The sequence below is a fragment of the Phaenicophaeus curvirostris genome, chromosome 15 (genome assembly GCF_032191515.1).
Source record: "Phaenicophaeus curvirostris isolate KB17595 chromosome 15, BPBGC_Pcur_1.0, whole genome shotgun sequence".
NCBI classification, from domain to species: domain Eukaryota; kingdom Metazoa; phylum Chordata; class Aves; order Cuculiformes; family Cuculidae; genus Phaenicophaeus; species Phaenicophaeus curvirostris.
In genome coordinates this window covers 15,694,493-15,712,937 of record NC_091406.1, presented here as the reverse complement: position 1 = coordinate 15,712,937, position 18,445 = coordinate 15,694,493, and the positions used below count along the sequence as shown (strand labels likewise).

At 38.3% G+C, this 18,445-nt stretch overlaps 1 protein-coding gene across 1 annotated transcript in view; it reads left to right on the top strand.

Annotated features, from left to right (window-relative positions):
• The window catches only part of SLIT3 (slit guidance ligand 3), a 504,299-nt gene that overhangs the window by 28,713 nt on the left and 457,141 nt on the right, over window positions 1-18,445 (top strand). Inside the window, exon 4 of the mRNA XM_069869312.1 lies at window positions 16,864-16,935. Within this exon, the coding sequence (XP_069725413.1) occupies window positions 16,864-16,935 (72 nt within the window). The remainder of the gene's footprint in view (window positions 1-16,863; window positions 16,936-18,445) is intronic.

The window sequence follows — 18,445 nt, the reverse complement described above, 5'->3', positions numbered from 1 at the left end:
GCTAAGTCCTAAGGTTTAGTGTTCTTGAAGCTGTGCAGTAATACTCACCATAATGGGAAACCAGAATATTTCCACTGCTTTTATTGCAATAGGTTTCTATTGTTTTATTCAAAATCATAAAGATTAGTGGTGAGGTTAGTTAACTGTAAAAAGTCAAGTAGCAAAGAGACAATATTAATTGCTGTAATTGGTGCATACAGCTGTCTTACACTTTTTACACTGTTGTGGAGCCTCAAACCAAGCAACAGTGTTCTCATGCAGTCTTCTACTGGAGTGGAGGAGCTGTAAGGCTTTAGAGCCTCTGTGTCAGTGTGTCTTTATATCTGAGGTGCTGCAATGACTAGCTGTCAGGCTTGTTTGCTTCTCCCAGCCTGCTACCTTTCTTTTGGCTCCAATGTACTGATTTCCAAAAAACAGTATCAATTGATGGTGAATGATAGACTTCGCAGAGCAGATCTAAGCGCGTGTTGTGTAAGTGTTTTAAGAAGCTATGCAAATTTTCTGCCTCAACTTGACAGGGGCAGTTGTCATTTTGATAGTTGGCCCTCCTTGCTAGTAGTAGAGTAAAAACGTTGGAACACCACCTGAGCCTGCTGGTGTATGACAGGTTTCGGTAACTGTAGTTCTTTTTTAGTGGTTTCCTTCTGCAGCCAGGTTGGATGGGGTTTTGAGCAAGCTCTGATGTGCTGGACAGTGGCCCTGCCTGTGGCATAGGGGTTGGAACTGGATGGGCTTTTAAGGTCCCTTCCAACCCGAACAGTTCTGTGATTCTATTATAGTTAACTGTAAAAGGTCTGACTTTGATCTTCTGTCCTGGGTCTGATTCTGTGATTTGAAGTGCAGTTGCTCGTACACATGCAGTGCTCTACTGGCACAGTGTATTAAACCAACATCTAGTTGAGATTTTAGTATTGCAGCTGTATGCGTTGCTGTTAACACAGTGTATTATTTTAAGGTAAAGTGATTATGAAATTTTCTCTAAAAAGATTTAAGAAGAAAGAGGCACACTGGTGGGCCTAAAAGATGAACTGAAGCTTATTCCAGAGCCAGATGTATGTCACACATTTATGTGAAAAATGAGGCAGGATATAAGACACCAAGTGATCCTGACTTTTCCACGGCCAACTGCCAGAAATTGTCACGTAGCTGTATTATCTTCAAAAGACTGGACTTGGGCTGTTGGCTGGTTCTTTCTTCTCAAATTAGTGTCTTTAGCTAGCATGAAAGATCTCAACATCTGAAAACACTAAAAACGTGTTTTTGTTGTTTAAAGGAAGGGGGAAAAATGTATAAGCATGGCCAAATCAAATCTCTTCAAAGTTGGGAAAAATAATTAGCTTTGAAAAAAGAAAGCTAGAATCCAGATTTTAACCCTAGTGTATACATGCATGGTGTTGTGCTTGCTAAGGGAGATGAGAATGTAAGGTATTTGACCTTTATTTGCAGAGATGCTACTGTGCATTGAGTCTTTGTAAGCAGTTTCCTAAATGCTTGATTAAGGTATTCAAGTGTATTATTTGGCACAGTGTACTGTAAAATTGCTGTTAAGGACCAAACATGCCAAGGACAAGAATAAATTGTTGTGTTGCTTCACAATCTGGATTTCATAAATTGAGATTGAACAGGCTTTAAATAAATCATGTAATACAAAAAGCATCTTCCATAAGTAACATGCTGAGTGGAACGATTGCTAAGTGCTTTGGAGTAGCAGGCAAAATAATAAAAGCATTGGACAATTTTTTGCTGTTGTAAACAAAAGCTTATTGCAAATCTTTGGCAGGGTGGACAGATCTATAGTGTTTATAGGAGGTTTGCAGTGAGTGCAGTTTAGATGTTGTTCTGGAACTGCGTATGCTACACTAACTGCTGAGGCCATATGGATCAGCAGATATGCAAGGCAGTTTGAATGTAATGAATGAATCTTTCAGAATATCCTTATTTTGTGTCCCCATTTCCCTGTGACATAATGAATTATGTATCTAATTGGAAATAAGTGATCATAAATGCTGGAGAACAAAGGCTCATTGGAACGGATGTAGAGCTGTGGTCTGATATTTAACCCATTTTATTACTTGTATACTTTCCTCTTCCTTTGCAAAGTACCACACATAAGTTGGTTTAGTACCTGGTTCACTGCTGACCTGCCCAGGAACAGGTGATGATTTGGCAGTGAGAAACAGTAACCTTTGCCAGTATTTTGGTCCCAAGATAGCCCTTTATGCTTGGCTTTTTCCCTTTAAGGAGGATGTGAATGGTATACTGGGCTATGCTAGTGGTGTTTTGAAGCTATGGTATCTTTGTATTTGGCAGGGATGGATTTCTTAGTGTCCATACCGAAGATTGTAGCATCCCCCATAGACTCCTGAGGAACTGGGTGTAGCAAATGTGAAAGCTTGAGTCAGTCTTTCATGCTGGGCAGAATGACTGCTCCGAGAGCCGCTCTCTGTAGGCTGAAATAAGCCTGTGTTGCCTAATCCCAGATTGCAGTGATGTGATATTTCGTAAATATTTCGTAGATATTTCTAACAGAGACCAGTTGTAAACTTTGCCACTCTTTGTGGAAGGTGGCAAAAAGAGTATAGTAAAAGGAAATTCAGTCTGTGACACTTTGAGGTGTGTTGTCCTGATTTGAAGAATAGTCTAGTACTTTATTTTTGCATTGTCTGATGACTGCAATTTCAAGCAGTATTTATTTATGTTTGTTAATATTTAATTAATATTGTTAAGAATTGGTCCTATATCTTCTAAGAAATTACTGCAGGGTTTTTTTGTAAGGGAATGCTGTGACCAACATCTGAAAAAGCAGTCTCCTGTACCTTGCGTTTTCAAGAAACATTTAGCATTGCCTTTCAAATGAGTGTCTGTGCCACTGTTTACTTTATAAACAGTCCAGCTGTGATGAGTACAGTGTTTTGGGTGTGATTATCTGAAGGGGTGCTGCTGGTCTTAATCTTGGATGCCAATGCCATAATCATAGAGAATGGAGCACACCGTACTGCAGGATCTTCTTCCTAGTGTTATTTGAGTCACTGGCATTCCTTTTCACTCTACTGTTTGGGGTTTGGTCCAAGGCTTCCTTGTGAGACAGTCTGTCTGAAAAATGCATCCAAATGCCCACTCTAAGAAATTGTAGAAGGCCCTTGTGAGGTTGAGTGACTGTGAAGTAATACAGTAGACCCAGTTCAGGGCTGAAGAACAGGGAAATGGGGAGGGGATGGGGTAGGGAAATCCTAAAATATTGGAGCTCATAAAAGACTAAAATAGAGGTTCACAGATGGTCATCAGGAGGCTGACTGTGCTCATGAAAGAGGCATCCATTGGAGGCTGCTAACTGTGCAGAGTCTTTTATCCAGCTCAGCAGCCTAGATGAACAGGGTAGAAAGCGAGCACAGCAGTGTCATCCATCCTTGCCCTCTGCTAATGCCTCTGTATGCATCTGTACATTGGCACTGCTGGAAATGGGATACTGATAAGTGTGGACTTGAAATCAGTTCCAGTGCTGGTGCTTTCTGGTTTTCATCTATTATAAGAAACTGAACAGCTCATTATCTTTTCCAAATCTTATTCTGCTTCTACTGAACTATCTGCCTGCAATTTAGGTATTAGGGATATGCTCTCTTTTTTATGCTGAGGACAGAGACACTTTGGAAAGTTCCACTGCTTTTTCTTGTCCAGAGCAGAGGTGTTTAATGGATTTCAACTGCTCCTTGCTCCACTAAGAAGCTTGCACTGGATATCTGACTTTAAAGGAGTGCTGTCAAGCCACTAACAAGGAATCCCGCTTTCCTATAAGACAGTAGCTTCCCCCTGAAATGTGAATGATAATGAGAAGGTAAAAGGACAGATACAAATTTTATTCCTGAGGTCTAGTGGAAACTGCTCTGCAAGATAGAAATGCTGAACTACTTAGCTGTGTGGTTGATACCTTAAGTTTATATTTACAATCACAGTGGATAGAAAAGGTTGGAAGAACTTGGTAGTTCTTGCTATGTATGGGGGAGTTGTGACTACAAATAAAAAATAAAATAGTAGAACAGATATTGACAGCCTGAGTGTGAATAGTACACTTCAGTAAGTCACTGAGGAGGAACGCAAGTACTATACCTTAATGAGTTGTGTCTTGGCTGAAGCTGACAGCTCACCTTTTTTAATTCTTGGAAGGAAAGAAGAAAGCTCATTAATTTTGTATTGCTTTTGATTCAGTTTTATGTGCTGGTCTTGGCGGAAACAGCCAAAATAAATGTTCCCAAGATATGGCTTACCTACTTGACTTATCTGTCAATTGTGTGCTGTCTGCCTTGGAAGATTTTGCTGAAATGTGTTTTTCTTACTCTACTTAACTTTTTATAAATGACGTAGCTGTTATGGTCAGGAAAGTTTGGTGTTTTTTTTATTTCAAAGAACTCTTTGATGTTCCCACAATTAAACATACAATCAATATAAAATTGTTGTGGGGAATCTGCAATCTTAGTCCAAAAAGTTGTTCTTGTTTGAAAGGAAGGTTTTAAAATCTTCTGTACATACATTCCTGTATACAGTCAAGCTTCTCAAAACAGTTGAGGACTGAAGTAAATGCTGAAGTATGACCTATTTCGTATAGCCAGTTCGTATAGTATCCTGGAATGGAGTGTACTCGAAACTTTAAGATCATCTTAACATTTTTTAAATCCAATATGAGTTTCCTTTTAGAATTTCCTCTGAAGATCATTGAGTCCAACCATCAGCCCAACCCCACTGTGTCCCCACGTGCCATAGCTACACACTTTTTGAATGCTTGCAGGGATGGAGACTCCACCACTTTTCCCGGGAAGTATCTAATAGTAAGTGTAGTAAGAGTGTGGTGGAATTAATGATCTGCATGGAACAACTTGTAGAAGTGGAGCCTGGCAATTCTGAGATGTCTAGTCTGCATTTTGTCTGTGCAGAAAGTTAGTCTTCTGTTTAGTGTCTTAATAAAGCTGGCTGCATTTCTATTTCCAAGTATTGACAGTTTAAGTCACATTGTGAAAAGGTCAGGTGATTTTTAGAAACATCACTGCAAACGTAACTCTTACGGAAGAGTAAGAAAAGCTTTAACTTGAGAACATGTTATTGGAGCCTTTTTTGAAGGCATGCTGTGTCATTCTGTGAGCACTGTGTATTTGAAAACCAGTAGTGCTTAGCCGTGTAATGTTTTCTTATCATGCTGTTATTTCAGATGAGAGGCATTTGCAATTGGGATGTCTATGTCAGGTTTTTATCTTGTTTTAAAACATAAAACTTTTAGCTTTGTCTGTAATTAGTCAAGCATTTTCTCAAGCTTTGAAACATGTCTAGCTGTTCTTGTACACAGGTGAGCCATTATTAGATGCACATACAGTTCACATGCTTGGAAATATAGATGCTTCTTATGATCAATTGAGAAAAAAAAGGTTAAAATTGCCCTGTCCTTTTCTATTACCCTATTAATAATACGGCAATGAGATGGTTTGTGAGTTCTTCGATCTCCTGGCTGCCTATAACACATGTATACCTTTCCTTAAAAATTTGTTTATGCGGCACCATCTTTATTTAGCAAAAATTTTCTGAAGCCTATGATAGAGGTGAACTAGTTTGAACATAAATTCCTCCCATTCTGTCTAGTATGTAAATCAATTGAACAAGAGCTGTATTTCTTGGTTAGGTTTTTTTTTAGAGGAGGGTGAGTTGTTGTTGGAATAAGTTTGAAATTACACAACAGCTGTCACTTTCTTACTCCTTGGTGACTACTCACTGAATAAAGTCATGATGAGAAACCACTTGCAATGATTCTTTGAAGACATGTAGGTTTGTTTATGGATAGCGGTTGCATCTTCTAATTGGGCATTGGGAATGTTATAGTTCCCAATAACTGTGTTTATGTACTGTGGATGCCTACAGGGCACCAATATCCTCACTTTTTATAGTTCACTATGCCAGTAGCACTTAATTGTGTAGTTACGTATTGCTCTGCTGTTGCTGGACAGCTAAACTTTTTTTTGTTATTGCTGATGCAACAGCAAATCCTTTTATTTCTTCTGTAAACATTAAAGTAACGCTCAGGTTGGCAACTCTTTTCTGAAGGAAGCCATTAGCAGCTCTGTAAATAGGTCTGCACAGGAGGAATCCAAACACAGGAAAAGTGCGAGAGAGGCAAAGGGCAGCTAGCAAGAAAGCAGGAGGCATGCTCCAGCGAATCGGCTTTGGTTTGCATTAGTACATCTGACCAGGGCTACAAAACCAAGAGGTTTGTTTTAACAATATGATAATAAACGAGCCGGGTTGTATCCAAAACATTTTCATAGTAGGTCATTGACCCATAAGAACTCATGGAAAAAACAAATTTGGGTTTAATTTATGTAGACAAGAGGTTTGGTAAGCACAGGATTCTCAAGCTTTTGAAAGCTATGGTTACAAAGCAAATGGAATGATGACACTTCCACTACAAGGTAACGATAATTCAGTTGCAATAGCCGATCAGCACTGAACGTTACGTGAGAGATTCTAAATGTTATTCTTTTCTTTGGCATGTTTGTTTGATTTTAGAAGTTTTTTTATACTTGGTGAAGATTTATGGGAGTATTTGCTTAAGCAAAACACTTAAGGATTTAGTTGTTATTTCTCCAGGGTCTGTAGGAAATACTTAGTCTTTGTTACTGTTGGATGAGAACTGCTGCATCACTGGTCTGAATAATTTGAATGAAATTTGTTTAACTTGAAGAAGTTCATCAAAAGGGTTTTGATTCTTTAAGCTTTCACTTATTAGAAGGATTATATTGCTTGCCGTTCTAGAAATACCCTAAGTGTTACTGGCTCGATTTCATGCTGTCAAGCACAGCAGTCCATAAATAATCCTGTTCCTGAGTGAAACATGGGTGATGAATTCGAAGTACTTAACATATTTTAGTTCTTTCAAGGAGAATATGTGAACATGTGGGCTTTGAAGCCTTTATGTTGTTGGTCAGGCCATTATAGTCTTGATTTTGCTTTTCCTCTAGTGCAACTCCATTTTAACTGTGTCCACTGAACTGGAGCTCTCCTGAAGCTTTAGCCTCCCGTATGGAACAGAGCAAACTCATTCATGCTGATTTATAGTTAAACTCACGTTAGTATTAATGTTCTTGTCTGCTCAGAGATGATCTTTTCTCTAGATCTTTTCCTCAAGGTGCTGTAAAGTGAAGATCAAAAGAAGAGGAGAGGGTTTTAGGGTTTGCTCAGATGTTATGGTTTTTTACATATACACTTCAGTTCTTGTCATTGATAATTGTGAGTGGGATGGGTGTGGTGCAATATATTAGGAATACAAGACACAAATAGGAACTGCAAGGTAATGAAGTAGTTCAGAAAAACTGATAACTTGCTGGAAAAGTGGAACTGGATCAGAGGTAATTATCACAGAAACTGGGTGTGCTCCATTTTTAGATAAGAGCTGCTTTAATGAGAGTGGGTTTTTGTGGCTGGGTACCCCTTGTGGTTTCCTAGTAAGAGCACGTCCTTTGAATGAGCTGGGATGGGTAATTCCCACAGGCTTGTGATAATGCAGTCACAAGAGTGGCATTTTTGTTCTGAAATTTAAGTCAAGTGTACAGTGTGCTCTATGTTCCACTTAATTATTTCGTTATGTAATTTCTGTTGGCTTTAGAAGATGCCTCCTTTGTTAAGTATCCAGTTTGATTTCAAGCAGGAGATGACTCTTAGTCTTCCGTTTTTAACAGTTCTGCCTGGCATACAGCCCCAGGGAGGAAGGAGTAAGGCATTGCCACAGAAGCATTCTTTACTATATATGGAGAGGTGTAGTGAGCTGGGCTGGTATCAAGTCATTAAAACAGATCAAATAGGAGCAGTGTTCTATTTCTTCTGGTCAGAATTGCAGTAATAGTTCTACCTGCAAGTTGTCTTCTTGCTGTTTATTCCTAGCTGCTTCTGACTTCTGGCAATGCTTTGTTTGACTAATAGAAACTTTTAAGACTTGTCAACAGGGGCAACAGGGCTTGGAGATGGGCATGCTGAAATTGAATTTTTCCTTGCCACATAGGGTTATAGCCCTGACCTGGAGAGTCTACTCTCTGATGTAAGACAATGGTTTAACCATGTCTGTTTTTACTGCCTTTAGAAAAAGTGACAAGGTATTAAAGGTGATGGACGTAGAGGGATACTGCACTAGATGCTTTATCTTATCAAAAGGAGATAAAGCATCTAGTGACAAAGTATTAAAGGTGATGGGCGTAGAGGGATACTGCACTAGATGCTTTATCTCCTTTTGATAAGGTCCTATTGTTTTCACATAGTCTGTGGAGGAATAGTGAGAAAGTATTTCTCATTCTGTATTAGGTTTTTGAAGAGACAAAAATGGGAAGGTTTTGTGTAAATTCTTAGATTTTTTTTTTTCAATTTGAAATGAAAAAAATAAGGCAATGAAAAAATCTGAGAAACAGCTTCTGCAGGGAGCATCTCAATGTTTGGTGGTTGATCATGCTTTTGGGGATTTGTCTGAATGATAGTTAAGAGAACTTGTGAATTTGTGTATGTTAAAGGCTGGTCAAGACAGATACGAACTACTGTCCTGCATGAAAGTCAGTGGTTTTGTAAATATGCTACTGAGTTAAGAGATTGTCCATGTACTTTTGCTACTTCTGGATTCACGGGGTTTTCTTGCTGTTATTTTCTTCTCGTTAATATGTGCTGTCTGATGCTTCAGTTTCTGTATCTCGTCTTTCAGTTAACTTCTGTCCATTTCTGTATGATATGAAGTGTTGATCCCTTTCTTTAATACATATCTGATTGTTATCAGACCTTTTTCGTTTTGTCATGTTGAATTTGAGAAAGTGGTGATTTTTCAACTTGTTCATGTACTTTCTTCGCCCATGTTTGTTGCTAGCCAGAGAAAACTTGTGTATTAATGCTTACATAGTGGCTCTATCCTCCATCTAAATGTCAAATCGTCTCATATGACATTCTAGAAAATGAGATAGGAAAAAAAAAAGTGTTCTTACATTGGAAACTTGAAAATATTATGGAGCTAACAGTTTGTACGCTGCTGCTTTGTACAAAGGAAAGTAGTCTGCCTCTGGTATAGGGTTGATAATCTGTTCCAGTGCAATGAATAGTTGCTAATAAAGGTTATTACTTCTGACAGCTTTCGAAATGTGAACCAGGACCACCCAGTCTGTTGTGTTTGTAAGGAGGGATCTCCAAGTTGTAACTGTTGTAAACAGTTTTCCTACAAAAACCAGTTCCTTAGCGACATGCAGTGGTATCTCTCACAAGTTTTGGAAGAGCTTCTGTACTAAAATGTCACGTAAATAAACAAGTTCATTTAGTCCACACCATACTCCTGTAATGCAGTTGCACTGAGTTCTTTATAGAAGCCTTATTGAAATGCCGTTATATACTGTCTGGCTCTGTTTCCTAGTGTGGCAATATAAAGAGGTGCTGGCAGAGAGTAGTGGACATGGTTGAGTTCTTTAATGGGTGCCCTATCTTGGCTGTTTTCCCGTGCAATAAGGAAGTCATATAAAGCAAAGGAAGAAGTTACATCAATGACCACAAGGTGTTTCTTGATTCTGATAGGATTTTCTGATGAGACTTTGGAATGCAATTGACTGTGCTCCTGCTTTACTGTTTCCCAAGTCCCTGCTGTTTAAAAGATGAAACTCAGTAATTCTCTAGAGTTCAGTAACCCCTGTCTTTCTGTCTGAGTCTGCTGTTATGCATTAATTCATTTTTATTGCTCCTTGGTTACGCCCAGCTTGTGATGTAACTGCTTCTTCCTTCAAGTAACTTGTAGAAACTACTTCAACTACATCATGTTCCCTGAAGCTGTTCTCCAAGGACAATGCTATAAAGCTCTTAATAACAAAGGAGCAAAAGCTTGCTTGTTTATTGCCCAAAATGAGAGCCACATGTTTTGAGTGTGAAATAAAATAAATTACCAAACTGGGGAGTGAACCCCAAGTTGTTTGGATAATTTCACAGTATTAAAGGCTGGAGTACCAGAACTGCTCCCTTAAAATGACTCATTTTAAAAAATCCAGAACACTGTAATCTTAATTTTCTTGTGGACAATGAGTTGCATAATGTGCGGCAATGCAAATATAGATGCTAAATTCGGAAGTTGCTTAAGTTGTGTGGAAAGGAGTGGAGTACCACTTATTTAATAACAAATGTGCAGTTCTTTGATTTGGTAGTAAAGCTGGCAGTGCTCAGTGGAAAAGCAGACACAGAATTTGGTGGCCAGTGGTATCACATGCGTTCATTGGGATTAAAGCTAGCTAATTCTTATAGTAAAGGAAACTACTGACAGTTTGTATCATACTCTCTGTATCAGCTTGAATTTTTGGGTGGAATATGTTCAATAATATACAAGAATAGTATTAGAAGCATAGAATCATAGGATAGTTTGGGTTGGAAGGGACCTTAAAGAACATCTAGTTCCCATTCTTCTGCCATGGGCAGGGACACCCTACTAGATCAGGTTACCCAAGTCCCCATCCAGCCTGGCCTTGAACACCACCTCCGGGGATGGGGCAGCCACAACTTCCCTTGACAACCTATTATATTAGTAAATACAATACTTCAAGACCTCTTAAATAGGAAGGGTACATGTGTTTAAGAGGCTTACTCATTGTGAGATTTTCTAGTAGAAGCCAGGTGCTTTCCTTTTTTCTCCAGAGCCATGTAACTTTGTGGTTGTTTGCTCATGCGTTAAATATTTGCTGATTGCATGAAGCATGTTTAGTGATGTTATGGTATTTAAAATTTTCAAATCAAGTAAAGACCTTAAAAAGAAGCAAAATTATATTGGGAAGTTGTACAGTTTCCTCAGTTTGAATAAATAGCACTTACTTGCCTTGCTTTTACATTTGGCTTTGATATTGGTGACATACTCCATGGGAAGAATGTGTGCCTGAAGAGGAATTCTGAAGAGCACGGAGAAAATTTCTCATGTAGTTAATGGGTATCCCCTCCCTCTAACTTAGCAGAAAAGGGGGATTGGATCTGCTACTTACTCAGTCTAAAACTATTCTGCAGCTGAAAGAACAAAGCATGAAGCTGAAAATACTCCTTCTAAAAAAAAAAAAAAGACAATTATATTTGATATCATGTGATAACATTGCTCTTATGTCAGACCCACACTAAGCATATATTTGTACACCTTGCGTATAAATGAGAGAAATCCTATTCTTTTTAAATGCCTTAAACCAACCAGTGCTATGTTGCAGATGATAAAAAATTATTTTAATTCAGAGAAATAGTGGTCCATAGGCTGAAAAATATCAAGAAGGAATGTGATTACATTAAACCATTTCCAAATTAATTGTGGAAGGAATGCACATCTCTGAGATTAAAAACATAAAGGTAACCCGTGTAAAAGTCCCTTTTTTTCCATTTATTTGATGGAATGATCCTGAGAAGCATCTCCAGTGAACCACTAGGCTGGTAGGATTGTCTCTTTCCAAGCTCCAGTGGTTGTTTCTTACTCTGTTTTTTCATAGTCAAGGGAATCTTAATAGTTAAGTTTCTCTCCTATCCCAGCTTCAGACAGAGGAAAAAATGTTATTAGCCTGGTCGGAGACAGGAAGGTAGGAATTTCACAGTTAATAACTTCTCCATTGTTTGTTTAAAGGCCCTTGATAGTCTGTAATTGACATGGATGTTGTTTCCCTCCATCCCTTTGCCTTCAGGATACAGGAACCCCGATTGGGCAGCGGCTGAAGGACCAAAGGGAGAAACTGGGACTTGTTCTGTCTATGAGCAAAACTTTTCTGGGAGGTGAGGGGGAGGTTTGTCCAGTGTGTTTGGTGCTGTGTGTGGCCGCTCTAAAGAAAACGACAATACACTGGAGCAGTGTTGCATGTAGATGTCTTGTGACTTCTAAAGGGCACAAGATCTATAAACTTGCATTTTAGACCATTTGAGTCATAAGAAAGAAAATGCAGTTTGTAACATGATAAAGTCGTGATGTACTATATGCAGGTATTTTTATTATGTGAGAATAAAAGTCAGCCTCCAATATAATTAGGAGTCTAAGAGCTTACTTGGAAGAATCTAAGTGTCACAGTTGGGACACAAGGGCTTTGTCTGAAAGAAAATGAGAAGGAACTAATATTCATAGAGGTGGATACCTAGATCTGTGGATATGCCTATGTACATGTCTTTGTCTCTTGATTGCAACTGTAATTATGAATCTTTTACTTTGCTACTTGATGATCAGATAGTCTTTTTAAGCCTTTGGAAACACATTGAATTTATTCAGCAGACAAACTTCACCGTCTAAAGAGACTTTGGAGAAGTAGAGGCTGAAAATCTACGTTCATGTTGTTTAGTATAAATTAAAATTTCTTGTAGTTTTAAAACTTCTTGTAGTTTCCTGAAGAAAATAAACAGGAAAAAAAAAAATATACCAGAAGCCAGAAGATAATGGCCATAGCAGTTCAGACCCAGAGTATGTGTGCACCAGCATCATGTCTCCTGCTGAATTTCTCTAAGGAAGAGCAAATGAAGAAAAAGCAAATATATAAATCATATGGTGGTAGAGATCACTTGAATCATCAACTGGGTCTTTAATTGATGTTGGACTTTTTTTTCCCTAATTGTTTGTCTCCTATACCCAGATAAAATAACAACTAATGATACACAACCCATTGTTACACAATTTAACTGCATGTTTTATGGGAAAATTAATTCCATTTGCCTTTTCAAGCTACCATCACCAACAACTGATACTTGCACGTGTTTTTCTTGTTTTCCAAAAGATGAGAGCAACTGTTTATCACCTTCCCTTGCTTCACAATTGTACAGACCTTTGGTGTAACCTCTTTCAACTGTTTTCCTTGCGGGGAGTCTGTCTACTAGGTTGTTCCATCATGGAAGCTGCTTTGTAACTTTGATCATCCTTGACATCTTTCCCCAAACCTTATGGGATCCTTTTTGTGGTGGAAGTTGTGAAAGCTTTCAGTCTTAGCCGTGTGGATACACCAAGGATTTCCACAGAGGAATAATCATACTCTGCTCTTCTCATCATTTGTAACACTTGCTTTATGAATTGCTACAGAGCAGTGAGTTGATGTTTTTGTGTGTCTGCTTCCTGAGAGGTGATTTTCAGTTTGGAGGCAGCTATTGTATGTGTGCACTTAGAAGTCCGTTTCCTTGCACATCAGTTAAATTTTACCTGCAATGAATTATATATTATATGTTATATATATTATATATGTTGCCATTTGGGTACTAAACAGCATTAGTTCTTTCTGGAGTTTGTCATGTTCTTACTCTTTCCAGTTTCAGCTGCAGTTGATATTTATAATGCAGTTTTCGGCAGATCTAAACACTGACTAACGAATTCAGATGCTGCTGTTAAGTGAAGCTTAGAGGTTAGGAAGTAGCAAGTAGTTTAAAAATAGCTGGATTTGTGTGCCCAAATCCAACTTGCAGCCTAGCACCTGTAAAAACCCGGCAACATGCAGTGTCTGACAATGTTGTGCAAGACTTAGACTTTCTTTGGGGAAGGATAGGTGAGTTTCTTGTTCAATAATTATTTTGAATGTTTTTATTTGTTTTCTATTCTCTTTTTTTTTTTTCTCCTGTAAAAGTAGCTCAGTATTGTTTGAGGAAAAATAGCTGGTGAGTCTCAGTGTGTAGCTCACCAGTTTCTTTTAAAGATCTACTCTAGTTATTTTCTTGGGAGGTACCCTATCACTGTTGGCTTTGTTTCATGCCTATCTTATTTTACATCTGCCTTGACAACAATGTCATGCCATATCCAGGTTAATAGTCAATAAATGACCTGAGGTCTATATCTAACAAAATTATGTGGGCATGTCTTGCTGTCTGCAGCACTGAAGGAAGGAATTACTCTTTCATTAAAAACTCATGGGCACATCTACTAAGTATGAAGCTTTATTGTATAAAGCTATCGTTTGTATCTGTTGTGGTAGGCAGAGATATTATGCACATAAATGATGTTATGGGCATTATTATATGTAATGTTACATGTATTATAGAAGAAAAGGCTCCTGCAATACCGCAGTACTTCACAGTCTGAAGTTTTAACTCTATGTTGAACCACTTGAGCCTGGTTCTGTGTGAGGGATTTCAACTTGATGAAATCATATTGTATCCAAACATAATCAAAGTCTAGATAAGCTCATGCCCTGGATAGTATTTTTTGGTTTACTATGCAATTTGAGTGACTAAAGGAGTGCTGGTGTTTAATATTAATTTCAGAAGAAACAGTTCACTTCTGCAGTGAGTTCCTACATACAGAAACGTAGGCTTTCAGCTTTTACTGTTTACAGCTCTGTAAACATCTTCCCGTGAAAGCATAGGTGAATACACATTTGAGCCTAGGGAGAAGACTTTGTGCCAGTGCCATGGTCTTATGTGGATGCCTTGGAGGTGGTGTGGGTTCTTGAGACCTATTGCTCATGCGTTGAGAAATGTAGTGTGCAGTTGGTGTTGGTCAGCTTTAAAGAGTCACTTAGGGGGACTTGAGGAGCAGATGAGCACAGCAGAATATGCCAAGCTGTATTTCCCATGCCAAGTAGTAGTTCAAGAGATTTAGTAGATGGAGAGATTTGTAGTGTATGGAGATGGTTGACTGTACAGTTGGTATGCGTCTGATCAGACTTAATAAGTTTGACTTAATGCAGGTATTGCCAGAGCTGATATGACTGCTGGAGAGCCTTTCTGCACAGCTCTTGAGCTTCCAGGAGGTTTTATTAGTCTGGACTGCATGCTGTGCACATCCAGAGTTGCTTCTGATCCAGCGCTAATCTGTTCTATGGCATTACATGATTATGCATCATTCTGCCCAGTGCTCTGAATTCCCGGAATACTTTGCAGGACTTATTAGCTGTAAAACATCCAGCTCAAAACACTTCGGAGACTGAACAGCTGCATTCTCCTCCAGCAGTCCCAGGTCAAATAACCTGGACCAGATACTGATTATCTCTGTACCTTTGATTGTTGCCTCCTCAGTGCTGGTGTGGTGCTGGCCGGTGCTGTGTGCGCACTGTGTGGTGGGTATAGAATCATAGAATCACCAAATTGGAAAAGACCCATCGGATCATTGAGTCCAACCATTCCTATCAAATACTAGACCATGCCCCTCAGCACCTTGCATGTTTCTAAGGCGAGGGAAGGGGACAGATTAAAAGGGATTGCTGGTGTGCTACAAGTTCCAGGTGGTATTTCCAGTTTGAAGAATACTAAGGATTTGGTGTGACAATAGAAATATGACTCTTTTTGCTTATGAGATTATGTAATTCAGATTTTCCTTAGTTCTGATCTATGGTCTAGATTGACAAAACTGGTATGTTTGTCCTTCATGGTGTAATTAGATAGGTTCACTTGTAAAAATGGCTTGGCTTTTAAATCCCAGTTTCCAGATGTCATATCTTGATGTTATTTCTATCATAAACAAGTCACTGATTTAAAATCAGGAATATCTCTATTTATTAATTCACTACAGTTACAAGAGCAATGTACACAAAACGATTTTACAAGTTTTTGGTTCATTTCGCTCATTGGTTAGCAGACTATTTCTTCTTTTATTGTACTAATAGATGGTTTCCTTTTCCAAGGTATTTGTTATAAAATCAGAAATAACTGAATGAGATACCTGACAGGCTTAAATTTTGTGTGGTAACAAGATGGTGAAAGGCTCTTGTAGGTATTAGGCTTAGGCAAGCATAGGGAATTTCTGTACCCCTCTACTGCTCCTTTTGTATGTGAAGAGGCTGCTGCTCAGGCTGTGCTTTGAAGCTCTCCTAATGATCAGATGCACTGGAGCTTCTCCTGCCCTGCTTCTATTTCTAATGTTTGCTTCACCTTGTACTTAAAGTTTCTTTATTTGTCCAGGAGCTTACTGATAGATGAGGATGTAGTGAAGTGCTTGTCAAATGGCAGGTTAGGAACTGTATTTCATTCATATTTGGCACTTAGTCCAAGTGGAGGTAACAGTATTTATAAATGAGCACTCAGAACGTTTGCTCTTTTCATTAAATTATTTTTCAACACTTTTGTGTTTCTTTTACAGGGTTTAAGAACCATCTCTTATGTCCTTTGATACTTCTATATTGAGATCTTTCTTCATGGCCATTTTTTTTTCAAGCCCTGGAAGATAAATAACAAGTTGAAATTGGGATTTATTTTCATAGGCCTTTGCTGGCTTTCTGGAACATAATAAATAGAACCATGTTAAATGTATCCTTTATCTAGTTTGTCTAAGTTTTTATACAAAGTGATCTAGCCTTACATTGAGGTGACTATTGCAGTAGAAGCTATTTAAATAGAGTATGTGATGTTGGCTGGGTTGTGTGAGGCTTTGAGCAGCCTGATCCAGTGGGAGGTGTCCCTGCCCATGGCTGGTTGGTTGGAATTGGATGGGCTTTGAGGTCCCTTCCAACCCAAGCCATTCTATGATTTGATGTTCGAGAGAAACAAACCTCTGTTCGTTCCCTCAATTCTCCTGAGAATCAGGCTATGACTAAAATGGTTTTTGGCAAAAATTCGGACTTAGTAAGTCCAAAGACTTAGTCTTAGGAAGCGCGGAAGGGGTGTTTATTTTATTGTATTTAATCTTGCTAAGTAGATCAACTTTTCTAGGATATCTGTGTGCTTAACTGAAAATGTAACTTTGATGGGGATTGAGTAGCACATTGCTGTCAACCTGAAATTAAACAAAATGAAGATTAAGTTAAATATAGTATAAAGGTGTGAAATTTTACATGGTTGAAGGAATCCCGGGATTCCTTCATGGAATGAGGTTTAATACAATGGGAGTTTTGTGTGCTCATGTGTAGTAGAATAAGCTTCTTAAACTGGAAAACAATCTTAATTCTTTTTATTCTCATTGTATCTGTTTAGGCGTCTCAACAAGAATAAATTGCAAGTTCTTCCAGAGCTGCTTTTTCAGAATACCCAGAAGTTAACTAGACTGTGAGTATAATCTGATTTATGTTTGTGTTCTATGTCCCTTATTATACGCATTTGGATGTTTGTTTTGAATGTGGTGACGGGTTTGATTTTTGTGATACTAAAACTGCTAAAGTAGTAAGGATTAAGATAATGTATTATGTTTACGTGTGAGTAGCTGGAATTAGTAGAGCGTAAATATCGGAAGGAAGAGAAAACAAAGCTTTTCTGTTCCTCATTCCTTCACCATGATGACTTCAAGGTGAATTATTTTCAACTCTGTGTAGAGTGTAGAAACCATGACAAGTGGGAACTTTCCGTATCCAGTATAGTCTGGGTGACCACAAAGAGAGATTGCATAGTTGTATTTAAAAATCAGTGTGTTAACATAATACAGGTTGTTACAACTTTCTTTTAAAAATTATCCTTTTAACTAAGTCAAGACATCCCCAGGCAGAGCAGCACAAGTGGTGGCTGCTGCGTTGTCAGGTGGAAATATGGGGAGGGCAAGAATTGTTCATCTCCTCGAAATGTAAAAACTGTGTTTTAAGGTGTTTAGATGGCATCAAGACCAGTTTGAACAGCAGGAGAAGAGTCATCAGCTTGGGAAATTTATTTTTTGGTGGAGGGAGGGAGAAACTCACGTTAGCATGATGACTGGATGATCTGTAAAATATATTTTTTTTAAAAAGTGAATAGAAATAATACACTTGAGCAGATGCTGCACAGTTACTATCAAGAAGAGTCATCTGCCTTTTTAAAGGAGTAGTCAAAAGCTGTTTAAAATCACTTTCTAGATCGTGCCAAAGTTTAAATCATGATCCAGCCTGTCTTTTTGAAAGATGTGCTGGTAAAACTGTTTTATGCTTGAGTTTACATATGGAAGACCAGGGAGTAAGATTTGTGATTTGGCTAGTGAAATTGCCAAGTTACTGCAGGATTGCTGAGAACTTGCCACATCCATGTGGGGTTGTTGTCTTCAACTACTTGGGCAGTGCAGTCATTTTTTTTTTCCTTATGGAAATACAGAGCATTTGGCACAGATAAGTATTGATTTTGAAATTAGCCGACTAATTAAAAAAAAAAAAGGGTCTTTGTTGATGGTTTGAAAGCAGGCAAAGTGTTGTGCAGCAAGGCATAGAGATACAGTTTTGAAAGATTTCTGTAATGGACTTTGCTCTTGTATGAACTTGCTCATGAAATCTGTACAAGTGAATGATGTTGTTCCGGAGATAAAAAAAAAAGCTATATATGTGAAAATGTAAATAACTACAAACTGTAGCTGTATTCTGATCTCAAAATCTGCTCGAAACGTCATTGCTAGACTTAGTTTTGCAAGCTTTGTAGCAGTTTTTGGATGCACCAGAAAATATGTGCTCAATGGATTTGCCAGGGTTGAGCCATTTGGTTATAGTTTCTAATTTTCTTTACATGTTTTTGGAATTTTCTTTCTTGAAATTCCTTTTCAGTATGAAGTGTAAGCTGGTGCTTACTTGCAGATACAATTGTCTTGTCTCCACAAGATGCCAGTTGT